The 11,985-nt window shown below is 33.3% G+C and overlaps 1 protein-coding gene across 1 annotated transcript; it reads left to right on the top strand.

Annotated features, from left to right (window-relative positions):
- The first annotated feature begins 5,821 nt into the window (after positions 1 to 5,821).
- LOC127704803 (uncharacterized) lies at positions 5,822 to 9,034 on the top strand. The gene is made up of 2 exons (XM_052209024.1): positions 5,822 to 6,249; positions 7,854 to 9,034. Exons 1-2 carry the CDS (start codon positions 6,165 to 6,167, stop codon positions 8,174 to 8,176), a joined length of 408 nt encoding a protein of 135 aa, XP_052064984.1. The 5' UTR covers positions 5,822 to 6,164; the 3' UTR covers positions 8,177 to 9,034.
- The last annotated feature ends 2,951 nt before the right edge of the window (positions 9,035 to 11,985 follow it).

The raw sequence follows: 11,985 nt of genomic DNA, 5'->3' as shown, positions 1-11,985 counted from the left end.
TTTTTGTCTATTTTACTGCCATAACAAGAACATTTGTCTCTCCCTCAAGGAAGGGACACATTGCTTTATTGATCCCCCGCTCTAGGAACGGTGGCCTTATTGCAATCACTGTGTCCATTCATTCGTCTGTTATCCAAACAAATATTTTTGGTCACACTTTTATTTATACATGTATATATATTTATATTTATAAGTACGTCTGTACCAGTGACAACTCTACAACAGATTTATCCATCGGATCACCAGCAGTGATCGTGATACATGGCTGTATACAATCAGTATATACAACTCGTCTAAACATCAGCCCAACAATGTTAGATCTGTAAATTTGCTTTCACAAATTTTTTGTTCTTCCCTCGCCGGGATTCTAACTCATGCTACTGAGATATCGTGACACCAAATCACCTGCACTGTATCCGACGTGCTAGACCACACGACCACCTAGGCTTCATCTTGCATTAATTTGTAGGATCCTTTACAATAGATATTTCAGCTGATCTGTAACAATTCCATCTTCATGCCTTATATATTATGTACTGTATTACGACGCTAGATTAAAACTGACGAGGAAAGGTAACACCCGGCCACCAAAAGCTTTAATTTGAAGCCTAGGTAGTCGTGTGGTCTAGCGCGTCGGATACAGTGCAGGCGATTTGGTATCACAATATCTCAGTAGCATGAGTTCGAATCCCGGCGAGGGAAGAACAAAAAATTTGCGAAAGCAAATTTACAGATCTAACATTGTTGGGCTGATGTTTAGACCAGTTGTATATTTATATTTATATATACAGTTTTATAAACTGTAGTTTGTCTTTTGGTCTTTATGCATTTTTTTTCCATGGCATTTTAAGTTTGTTTTTCAATTATGAGTTTGAATGTCCCTTTGGTATCTTTTGCATCTCTTGACTCAACTACTACTGAACAGAACGACTTCATATTTGGAGAGCAGGTTGACTGTTTTGAGTTGTAAGGTGTGATAATATTAAAGAGCTGTCATTCACCTACTGCCTATTTGCTTATACTATGTTAAAAGAAAAATTGAATAACATATTTCTCCAGTACTTCAGAACAGAATGACTTCATATTTCGTCAGCTGTTTGAGAGTGATGAGTTGTAATGTGTGAGTGCTTTACAGATCCTGTAGGACACCTTCCTGTTTTTATACGACCGCAAAAAATTTTGCGGTCGTATATTGGTATCACGTTGTCATCGTCAGCGTCGTCCCAAGACATTTGGTTTCTAGACAATAACTTTAGTATAGGTAAATAGAAATCTATGAAATTTAAACATAAGGTTTATCACCACAAAAGGAAGGTTGGGATTGATTTTGCGGGTTATGGTTCTAACAGTTTAGGAATTAGGGGCCAAAAAGGGGCCCAAATAAGCATTTTTCTAGTTTCCAGACAATTACTTGCGGAACGGTGTATGGATCTCTCTAAAATTATACCACTTTGGGATGGTTAGGATTGGTTTTGGGGGGTAATGGCTCAAACTGTTCAGGAATTAGGGGGCAAAACAAGGGTTTCCTTGTTAATGGACAATTACTTTTAAGTACAATGTAAAGTTTGGATTACCTCCCTTACACTGCTTTTAAATTATGTATAAAGAAATTATTGTTTTGAGGTGATTAGCTGACAATTTATTTTTAGAAGTTACTATTAAAAATGCTGATTAAGGAATATTAATTTTATACATGATTATGTATGTCAGTTTCTATTTTAAAACTTTTAATGATGTATTTAAATGGGTAATTATGGTTGCAAACTCCATTGGAAATTTGAATTGAGATAATGACCATATCTTGAGGGAAAGATTTTTTTTTTTGAAAACAGGTAGGGGGAGGTGAAAAAAAATTGTGGGGGGGGGGAACAAGTTTTTTTTCTCTTTTCAGATTTCAGAAATTAAAAAGAAAATTTCTTCAAATATTTTTTTTTTTGGCCAAAAGCAAAAAAAAAAAAGGGGGGGGGGGAGATTTTTTTTTTGGGGGGTTTGGGAGGGGGGGGGGGGGCAATTCGCAACAGCAAAGTGTCTTGCACAAAAGCAAAAAATTGAATATAAATTCAAATCATATAACCAATTCTAAGTTCTTTGATTACAGTTATTCTGTGTCAGAAACCTATTATGTGTCAAATATTTAATTACAATCCAAATTCAGACCTGTATCAAGTGCAAATATTGTGTCCATTTTTGCCCCAATTGTTCAGGGTTGGACCTCTGCGGTTGTATCCAGCTGCACTCGGTGAAGCAATTTATTTAATACTTTGAACTACAAGAGCTAGTATTCTTTACACAACAATGCATGTAACTTTCTGTAGGAAATACTAGTATTAATACATAGTTTACATATTCAGGATGCACCAGATTTGAAAATACCATTGAAAATTAATTTCCTGTTCAAGGTCAACATAGGTAGATACAAATTTTGGGCAATGTTATCAGATAGAATAAGCATCTATTGTTCATTATTTAATGACAAAAGTATCCCAGGACATAAGTGTGCTTTTGAACAGGTTGGGATTTAAAGAGGGCAGCAACAACTATGAATGGAAGAAAGACTGAAAAAACATGACAAAAAGAAAATAGAAGAACAGATTGGCAATCAACAATCCAAAAAAACAATAAATCAAGATCACAGTAACAAAAAATATGGATAAATTCCAGTGCTCTGGAATAGTACATAACAATTGATAAACTTGCCTACCCCCTATAAAGTAGCAAGTGACAAAATATTACACACGAAAAGGGAGGAAACATACCAAAGGGATATTCATTAATCAAAAACAAACAAACAATGCCATGGCAAAATACGAAAAATGATCAAAAGACAAACAACAGTATACAAAACAAAACATAGAAAACTAAAAACTTAGCAACATGAAACCCCATCAAAAACTCGGGGGTGATCTTAGGTGCTCCGAAAGGGTATGCATATTCTGTTCCAGATGTGACACCGGCCGTTTTGATAATGCAAGTACAAACCCAACAATAAGTCTAATTCGTTAGGTTATATTCCAGGAAAAGAGGACGGGATTGTGGTTACGACAATTGGAACATATCCGTCGTCTTCTGTGAAACAAATATTCCATTTCGGTCAACCAACTCGTGATGTCGTCAACACAATTTTTGAAGATGTAAATTCAATTTCAACCATCGGAAACCTTGTGCGCAGAAACACTCTATCAAGGAAATCATGATAGAAAATACAAGCTCTGGAATATCATATTAACTAAGAGGGTCTAAATACAGCACAAACAACATTTTTAAAAAGAATTGACAAAGTCTATTTTAACAAAACGCATCTGACTAGCAGGTCGAACAACGGATGTTCTTAAACCCTGCTGATGCCATTGGCGATTGCCAAATGAAATGATCACCAGATGTAACAAAATGGATCTTAAATATTGATTTAATGTCAAACAGAAAACAATAAACTCGCGGAAAAGATGGTATACCGCAAACAAAAGGTGCAAAATTTAGTACACCATATCCGGATTTGGACAATTAATGTCTCTTCTGAATCAGTGATGTTAGGAATCGAAACGGTATTTGGAAGGCCATATAATTTACCTTAATTTAGGATAGACTCTTGACTTTTGGAGAGTCGAAATAGGATGAACGGATCATATATTAATTAAGAGACATATACTCCATATGCAGGCGCTGCTGGAATGTTGCTACATAGAAACGCTAATTTGTAATAAGATCTGGATGGAGTTTACAAAATACAGAAAAATTTGCCAAAAAAAAAATATTGAAAACAGCAAAATGATAAAAATGACAAAACATTATAAATTGAAAATAATTGGGTGCTTATATAGTTTTTGAAGAATACAGAAATAAAGAACCGCCTTTTATAACTGGACCCTCAATAGGTTACTTTCCAAATTGTCTAAAAGAGTAAATCGAAACTAAAATCAAAATGTAGGAGTAAAGTACACCAATAACACGAATCAAAACCAAAAGATCACTGCCAAGTGTATGGACAAACCAGAAAAAATGCTTGATTTGTTCCTTGTTCTAACACTTTTCACTTTTAAGGTGGTACCAAACACCATGACTAAAATTAATTCGGCTCGTTTAATTTTCAGAAAATTTTGACAAAATATTTTCTTTGACCCTTTGACAAAAATATAAAAATTTCAAAAAACTTGAACCACACACTTTATCGGAAAAATTTCATTGGGTATATAGTAGTTTGACAAACACTAATTTTGATCATTGAGAAGCTTAATATTACCTTAATAATAAAACGCGATTAAAACGTTCAGCTGATTTTTAATGAGTTATCTCCCTGTAGTGTTATGTACCACCTTAAAGAGCGAAGATATAGAAAAAACTCAAAGAACCAGCTTTGTCAAAATATGAATTAAAATTCAAAACCAGCAAGACTACATAGATCATGTAGATCAAAGCATAGATAACTGTAGTAAGTCACAAAAGGCGTACAAAAACAGTTACACGAAATTTATAAAACGTGAGAAATATTAAATTCAAATCATCTTGAATAGATTACACCTCTGAAGGGATAATTCTTAGTTTTTTTACTGCTTACCTTTAATTTAGTTGTAGATTGTTTTCCAAAAAGTCCAGCACTGGAAACTGTTTTTCACTAGACCAGCATTCCAGCGAAGAGTCCCTGTTTGTTAATACCAGGCATCCAGGATTGTTTTCTGGTAAGCATCATTATATTAAATTAACATTAGTTTTAATTACAGCTAAATTATAACATTATCAGCAATAAAATAAACAAGTTTATATCAATGAGTCCTATTTATTTAACAATTTACTATATATATCATCCAGCAATTATTTTTGAGTATTGTTTCCGGAAATTTTCACATTTCTTCTGTGAATCTGTTAATTGTTTTTTCTATCAAATATCTTCCTTGTTTTGAACTGAGGGGGCACGGTAGTATTTCCAGGCCCATAAGGGATAATGATAGCCTTTTTAGAATTTTCACCACTTTCTAACACTGCCAAAAATTCTGCATAAATAGTTAACTGAAGTGCTTTCCTTATACTATTCAAAAATGAATTTTAATATGTATCATGACCGTTAACTTTTTTGATATCTTTAAAAACCTAAGGCCACTAGTGCTTTTAGGTCTTTTATCATGCAGTGAATACAAAATTTGAAAAAATTCTCAAAAATTCATTTTCACCTGTATGTAAAATTATTTCATATTTTTCTACACCTGATTCATCCCTCAGTTTGGGAAAGTATGTTCAGTTGATACTGTATTTTTTGTCCAATCGCATTGTTCAGATACATTGACTTAAGTAGGGTACACAAAAGACCAACCTAAGTTCTGGAATGCAAATACTACCGTGCTACCCGAAACAGCAATTGTCACACCGGCTATGACTTTAAAATAATAACGTGCTATAGCCTATTCACAAGTATGTTTGAATCAAAAATTATTTGTAGTTTAAAGAAAATTAAGATTATATAAATATTTCATTTTTTAAAGGCAGTGCTTTAATGCCTTTCTAGTTGCCGTGTTAATATTTCTTTCCGCGATATCCAACTTATCTACGTGGGGGGTCATTTAGCTCCAAGTAGATCCGGAAAATGTTGATTCTCTCCTCTTCTTATTGTGGTATAAAATGTTTTTTGTCTCATTTCATTTACATTGGGAAATAGAGAAACGATCATTGTGTTTTGTTAGTTTTAAAAACTTTTGATTTATAAGTATTTTGCATTATAAGCAGTCAACCGATTGACAAACTAGAATTATTTGAATTCCGTGGGAAAGAGCTCGGGTTAATTTCGAGTGCTATCTGCAATCTAGATGTTTATAAATCATTTCAGGCGTTGATATAATAATTAAAGGTCGACTGAACATGAATTATATTATACAATTTAAAGCGCATTTCTGTTTATGCACGTGAACCCGTCTAACGTTATTGTTATTTCGCAGTTATATAAAGTAGCAAATTATCGTTCCTGAATAGGTGGCGCCGTGGTAGCGGATCCTGTTCCTCAACTTCCGGTTTCTGCACAGTGCAACTATTTCAGTTATATTTTTAATTAACGATGCCAAGTACTTGTTGTTGTGTACCTGGATGTCATTTAAGAGGAGGACATGCATTTCCAAATGACTTAAAAAGAAGGAAAAGTTGGATCAACGCCATTGCCCATACGCAGATTGGACGAGAACACGATGATATCGTGGAGTCCATCTCAATCAGCTGTTGTTTGCAAGGCACGTTTTACTGAAAAAGACTACGTGCAGGAAACTATTCATGGTAAAACTCTATTTTCTTTGTGAAATATATAGTTATATATGTAATCGCCATGCAAATAAACCAAAGTCAGTTTACAACCGCAATTATCGTTTTAGAATAAAAGGGGGTGGTTAATTCAAGACGTCATAATTTTTTGGATTACGATTCAATGTGATCTGTTTGAGATTTTTTGGTGCTTGCTACAATTATAATGATTTCTTACAAGAGGTATATCATACTGAGAATTATTTTAGCAGTAATTATGCTTATGTAGTAATGACAGGAATGCATAAGCTATGCCTCATAGACTTTCTTGAAAAATATCAATGACAATGTTAACAGGAACAAAACAATGACATGCTCTCATCTATATTATAGTTATTTAGGTACAAACAATGTATGTTTGTTGCATACGTCTCTCATTGTTTGTCCTTTGGATTTACATAACATACATTTTGATGTACATTGAATCAGGCTAACATAGTTTTATCCAGATTGTAATGAATAAATCTAGTTAATATTTTGCCAGGTTACGAGTACAAAGGAATTATAGTTATCTCGTACCATTGTAACTCGTACCAATGTCAACTCGTACCACTAAACAAAAACTCGTTCCAATGCAAACTCGTACCACTGCTAACTCGTACCACGGTAAATTCATACCATTGTAAACTCGTACCAACTTATTTAAATGCATTCAAATGGTGTTTAATGATGAATATATACTTTAATTTTACTCAATACCTCTTAAGTCTGTAAAATGTATATAATTTGAAATTACAATAACCAATTTGTAGCTAATTTTCCTTGTCTAATTGGATAGAGAAAACCGTGGCAGATTGGCTTTGTTGTCTCCCTTGAATAGACTCTTTTTTAAACTTTTACTGACAACTATTTGATTTAGTTTTTAATCATTCCAAATCAGTAACATTGAATAGATTTGGGTATTTTTCTATTGTTTCTAAAAGGAATTTTATTTAATGAAAGAATTTATTGATTGTGTTTTAAAGGTTTAAAATTGTTTATGACCAACAGTTAGAAAGTATGAAATTTATTTTTATACAATATTCAGCACATTTCAGCAGAATATGACCATGCTTATATGATTATACAAGTTGATTAGTAAAAGATAAAAAAAAACAAGTTGATTAGTTAATCATCAACCAATAATCACACAATCAAAGGAATTTAATATATTTATTAGCATGGTAATTAAGAAATTACATTTGTATTTTTGTCTAAGTTTTCATTAAAATCTGGTATAAATTTCAAAGATATTTTAATTTTTTGTATAAAGCTTAAAAAAAAAATAATCATAAAACATTCGTATTTTTGTCTAAGTTTTCATTAAAATCTAGTATAAAATTCAAGTAATTCAACTTTTTTTATTTAGTTTACCAAAAAAAAAATCATAAAACTTTCGTATTTTTGAATATATTTTTAATGGTACGAGTTTGCAGTGGTAAGAGTTCTGATTGGTACGACTTCCCAGTGGTACGAGTTTACGTTGGTACGAGTTTACAATGGTACGAGTTAACTTGCTTCTGTACAAAGTATGCATTGCTAATGGAAGTTCATTTAATTATCAGATTATCAAAAAACTAATGTTTTATAACCTTTTTCAGGACACAAACCCACCATACAGAGACTTAAGTCTACTGCCAATCCCAGCCTATTTTCCTGGACCAAGCAAGAGACTGAATCGTCCGCAAAAAGAAAAATCAGGGCAGTTTCCTGTGAAAACAAAAGAACTAAACTTGATGAATATTGTAGTAGAAATCTAGAGGAAAGTTTTGATTGTAAAGTTGGTTTTCCTGAAGAGGTAATTCATACTGCAGACAGGATTTATGACTGTCCACCACCAACTGCCGAGCTAATGTTGAGCTGCACAGATGGAATTACGCAAACACCATCAATGCCTTATTTTCAGCAGAGAATTTTGAAATGAAGACATGTGACACAGCCATGCATTTTTATACCGGTTTAGAGTTGTATACTAAATTTTTATTTGTTTTGCCCACACTTGGTCCAACAGCACATTGTTTGAGATACATATATTTTCAAATTGATAGGGTGTCATTTGAAAATCAGTTTTTTTATGACTTTGATGAAATTGATGCATTATACAACCAACCTTGAACTGTCTAGATTCTAGATTGAAACTAGTGTTAAGAATATTGTGTAAACATGGATTGTTTTTATGTCTAAACAGTGGCGTGAGGCTAACACTTGGCCATTTAGTGGTTTAGTCAGGTATTTTTCGCCATCCAACTTAGAATTAAAGTTTCCTACAACTTGGATTATTATTGACAGCACAGAATATCCCGTGATAAAACCTAAAGCTCCTAGAGCTCAGGCAACCTTTTCATCATATAAAAACAGAAACACTGAAAATACTTGTATGTTGGACACCTGGTGGTTTAGTCAACTATGTCTCTAATGCATATGTTGGTTGTACCAGTGACTGTGAAATAGTTGAAAGATGTAGAATAGTTCAATTATGTGATCCAGGTGACAGTGTGATGGCAGACAAAGGTTTAAATGTGCAAGATTTGTTTGCTCACTTTTTTCAAAAAAAGAAACAGAATTAGTTCCAAAACTCTTATACGGGATAGAAAAGTCTCCAATTAACACGTGCACATAGAGCTAATTTTTGGACTTGTCAAAACATACAAAATTCTAATAAATCCTATGAATGGAACTGAAACAAAACTTTCATCTGAAATAACATTTAGTTGTTTTATGTTGTGTAATTTTAGAACTTGTATTGTGCCAAAGGATGCATAAATAAAAGTGACGCAATGAAGTTTGTTCTGATATATATATATATAAATATTATTTACAATTACATGCACATGTAAATTGTAATGCATATAAAAATAAGGAGATGTGGTATGATATTCAGTGAGTTTATCGAACCAAAGTGCATAAGAAATGGGTTAAGCAGTTATAGGTGTTACTGTCACCATACAATCTCCAACAATTAGAAAAACTTGTACCGTGTAAAAAATTTCAGAGATCTTACAACTAAGTTTTGTTGTCTCACCTTGACTTCGGTGAATTGTTTATATCTGTTGATGTAAATATAAAAAAGAAGATGTGGTATGATTGCCAATGAGACAACTCTCCACAAGAGACCAAATGACACAGAAATTAACAGCTATAGGTCACAGTACAGCCTTCAACAATGAGCAAAGCACATACCGCACAGTGAGCTTTAAAAGGCCCCGAAATGACAATGTAAAACAATTCAAACAAGAAAACTAACATCCTAATTTATGTACAAAAAATGAACGAATAACAAATATGCAACACATAAACAAACGACAACCACTGAATTACAGGCTCCTGACTTGGGACAGGCACATACATGTACATACAGAATGTGGCGGGGTTAAACATGTTCGCGGGATCCCAACCCACCCCCTTACCTGGGACAGTGGTGTAACAGTACAATATAAGAGCGAACTATAAAAATCAGTTGAAAGAGGCTTAACTCATCAGATGGATAAATACAAATACAAGTGGACGTGGCCGGGTAGTTGTACATCCAAACAACAAAAAGACACTAAGTACAGATCTGAGAGTACTCGCATTTACTGACAGCTAGTTCAAAGCCACAAACAACTGATAAAAAAATCTTGCATCTAAGACTAAATTATCAATCCGTAAGCTCCCTTTAGAATTTTATAAATTTTAGATTTTACATTTCTCAGTTATGGGGTTTTATTCATTAAAAAGGGGGGGATTTTCCAGTTTTTGGACAACTCAAAAATGCTTTAAACAGTTCGCATGAAACTTTGGTGAATTATTTATAGCTATTGATGTAATCTCCCTATTGATTTTCATAAATTTCAAATATGACATTGAGAAGAAATTGAACTTTATTTGTTTATAGTCTGGCAACAGATTTATTAAGTATTGCGCAACAGCACAGTGTATTGCACAACAGCAAGAAATCTTTAATTGAATGTAAATTCAATTCATATAACTGATTTCAAGTTCTTTGACTACATTTATTCAGAAACTATAATATGTCAAATATTTAATTACAATCCAAATTCAGACCTGTATCAAGTTGAATATTGTGTCCATTTTTGCCCCAACTGTTCAGGGTTGGACCTCTGTGGGTGTATCCAGCTGCGCTCAGCGAATCAGTTTATTACTTAATTAAGAACTCCTTTTTGTCGAGCCTGCGACTTTTGTCGCAGAAAGCTCGACATAGGGATAGTGATCCGGCTGCGGCGTTAGCTTACTTCTTAAAAGCTTTATATTTTAGAAGGTGGAAGGTCTGGATGCTTCATACTTTGTATATGGATGCCTCATGTTACGAAGTTTCCGTCAGTCACATGTCCAATGTCCTTGACCTCATTTTCATGGTTCAGTGACTACTTGAAAAAAAGTTAAGATTTTTTGTAATGTTGAATTCTCTCTTATTATAAGTAATAGGATAACTATATTTGGTATGTGCATACCTTGCAAGGTCCTCATGCCCGTCAGACAGTTTTCACTTGACCTCGACCTCATTTGATGGATCAGTGAACAAGGTTAAGTTTTGGTGGTCAAGTCCATATCTCAGATACTATAAGCAATAGGTCTAGTATATTCGGTGTATGGAAGGACTGTAAGGTGTACATGTCCATCTGGCAGGTGTCATCTGATCTTGACCTCATTTTCATGGTTCAGTGGTTATAGTTAAGTTTTTGTGTTTTGGTCTCTTTTTCTTATACTGTATGCAATAGGTCTACTATATTTGGTGTATGGAATGATTGTAAGGTGTACATGTCTAGCTGGCAGGTGTCATCTGACCTTGACCTCATTTTCATGGTTCAGTGGTCAAAGTTAAGTTTTTGAGTTTTGTCTTTTTTTCTAATACTATATGCAATAGTTCAACTTTGGTGTATGGAAATATTTTATGATCTATATGTCAGTCACGCAGGTTTTTTTTTACCTTGACCTCATTTTTTCAAGGTTCATTGCTCAGTTTTAAGTTTTTGTGTTTTGGTCTGTTTTTCTTAAACTATAAGCAATAGGTCAACTATATTTGTTGTATGGAAGAATTGTTAGCTGTACATGCCTGTCTAGCATGGTTCATCTGACCTTGACCTTGACCTCATTTTCTTGGTTCATTGGTCAATGTTTAGTTTACTTGGTTAATGTTAAGTTTATGTGACAGTTGTAATAAAGCTTTATATTTAGGACTATCAACATAATATCAATGATTAGTAAAGAAGGCGAGACATTTCAGCGTGTGCACTCTTGTTTCATTCATAAATTACTTTATACTTGGAAATATAATTTTGCTTGGAGTTATAGTTTCTAAAAAAAGTATTGTCATTGAAAGAGATGACATGTTGCAATGTACATTTATTCTACATAGTTCTATGGTACCAAATCAAAAGTTTATATTAAAGAAAGAAGTGAAAGGTTTCCCATCATAGTTTAGTTACATACATTTTTTTTGTACCTGAGGTCGTTGAATATAGATCATTATATAAATAAGGAGATGTGTTATGATTGCCAATGAAACAACTATCATCCATACATTGTACTTACCAGTAACAAACCACATTTGCAAAGTTGAATAAAATACAGTTGATAACATATACTTATTACTTAAAAGAAAATGCCAAACTATTTTATACAGTATTTGACTATAAACATAGATAAAAAAGGTACAAACTGGACATAATGCACTAGTTCATAAACAAGTGAGAACAATCGCCTTCATATAGTGCTCAGAATATGACATTCATA

The sequence above is a fragment of the Mytilus californianus genome, unplaced genomic scaffold (assembly GCF_021869535.1).
Source record: "Mytilus californianus isolate M0D057914Y unplaced genomic scaffold, xbMytCali1.0.p SCAF_6, whole genome shotgun sequence".
Lineage (NCBI taxonomy): Eukaryota > Metazoa > Mollusca > Bivalvia > Mytilida > Mytilidae > Mytilus > Mytilus californianus.
This window is presented reverse-complemented; position numbering and strand designations above follow the sequence as displayed.

Excerpts from the sequence above, each read along its gene's own strand:
- LOC127704803 (XM_052209024.1), top strand. The coding sequence starts at position 6,165 with ATGATATCGTGGAGTCCATCTCAATCAGCTGTTGTTTGCAAGGCACGT. Across the intron at positions 6,250-7,853 it reads CGTGCAGGAAACTATTCATG|GACACAAACCCACCATACAG; the intron begins GTAAAACTCTAT and ends AACCTTTTTCAG.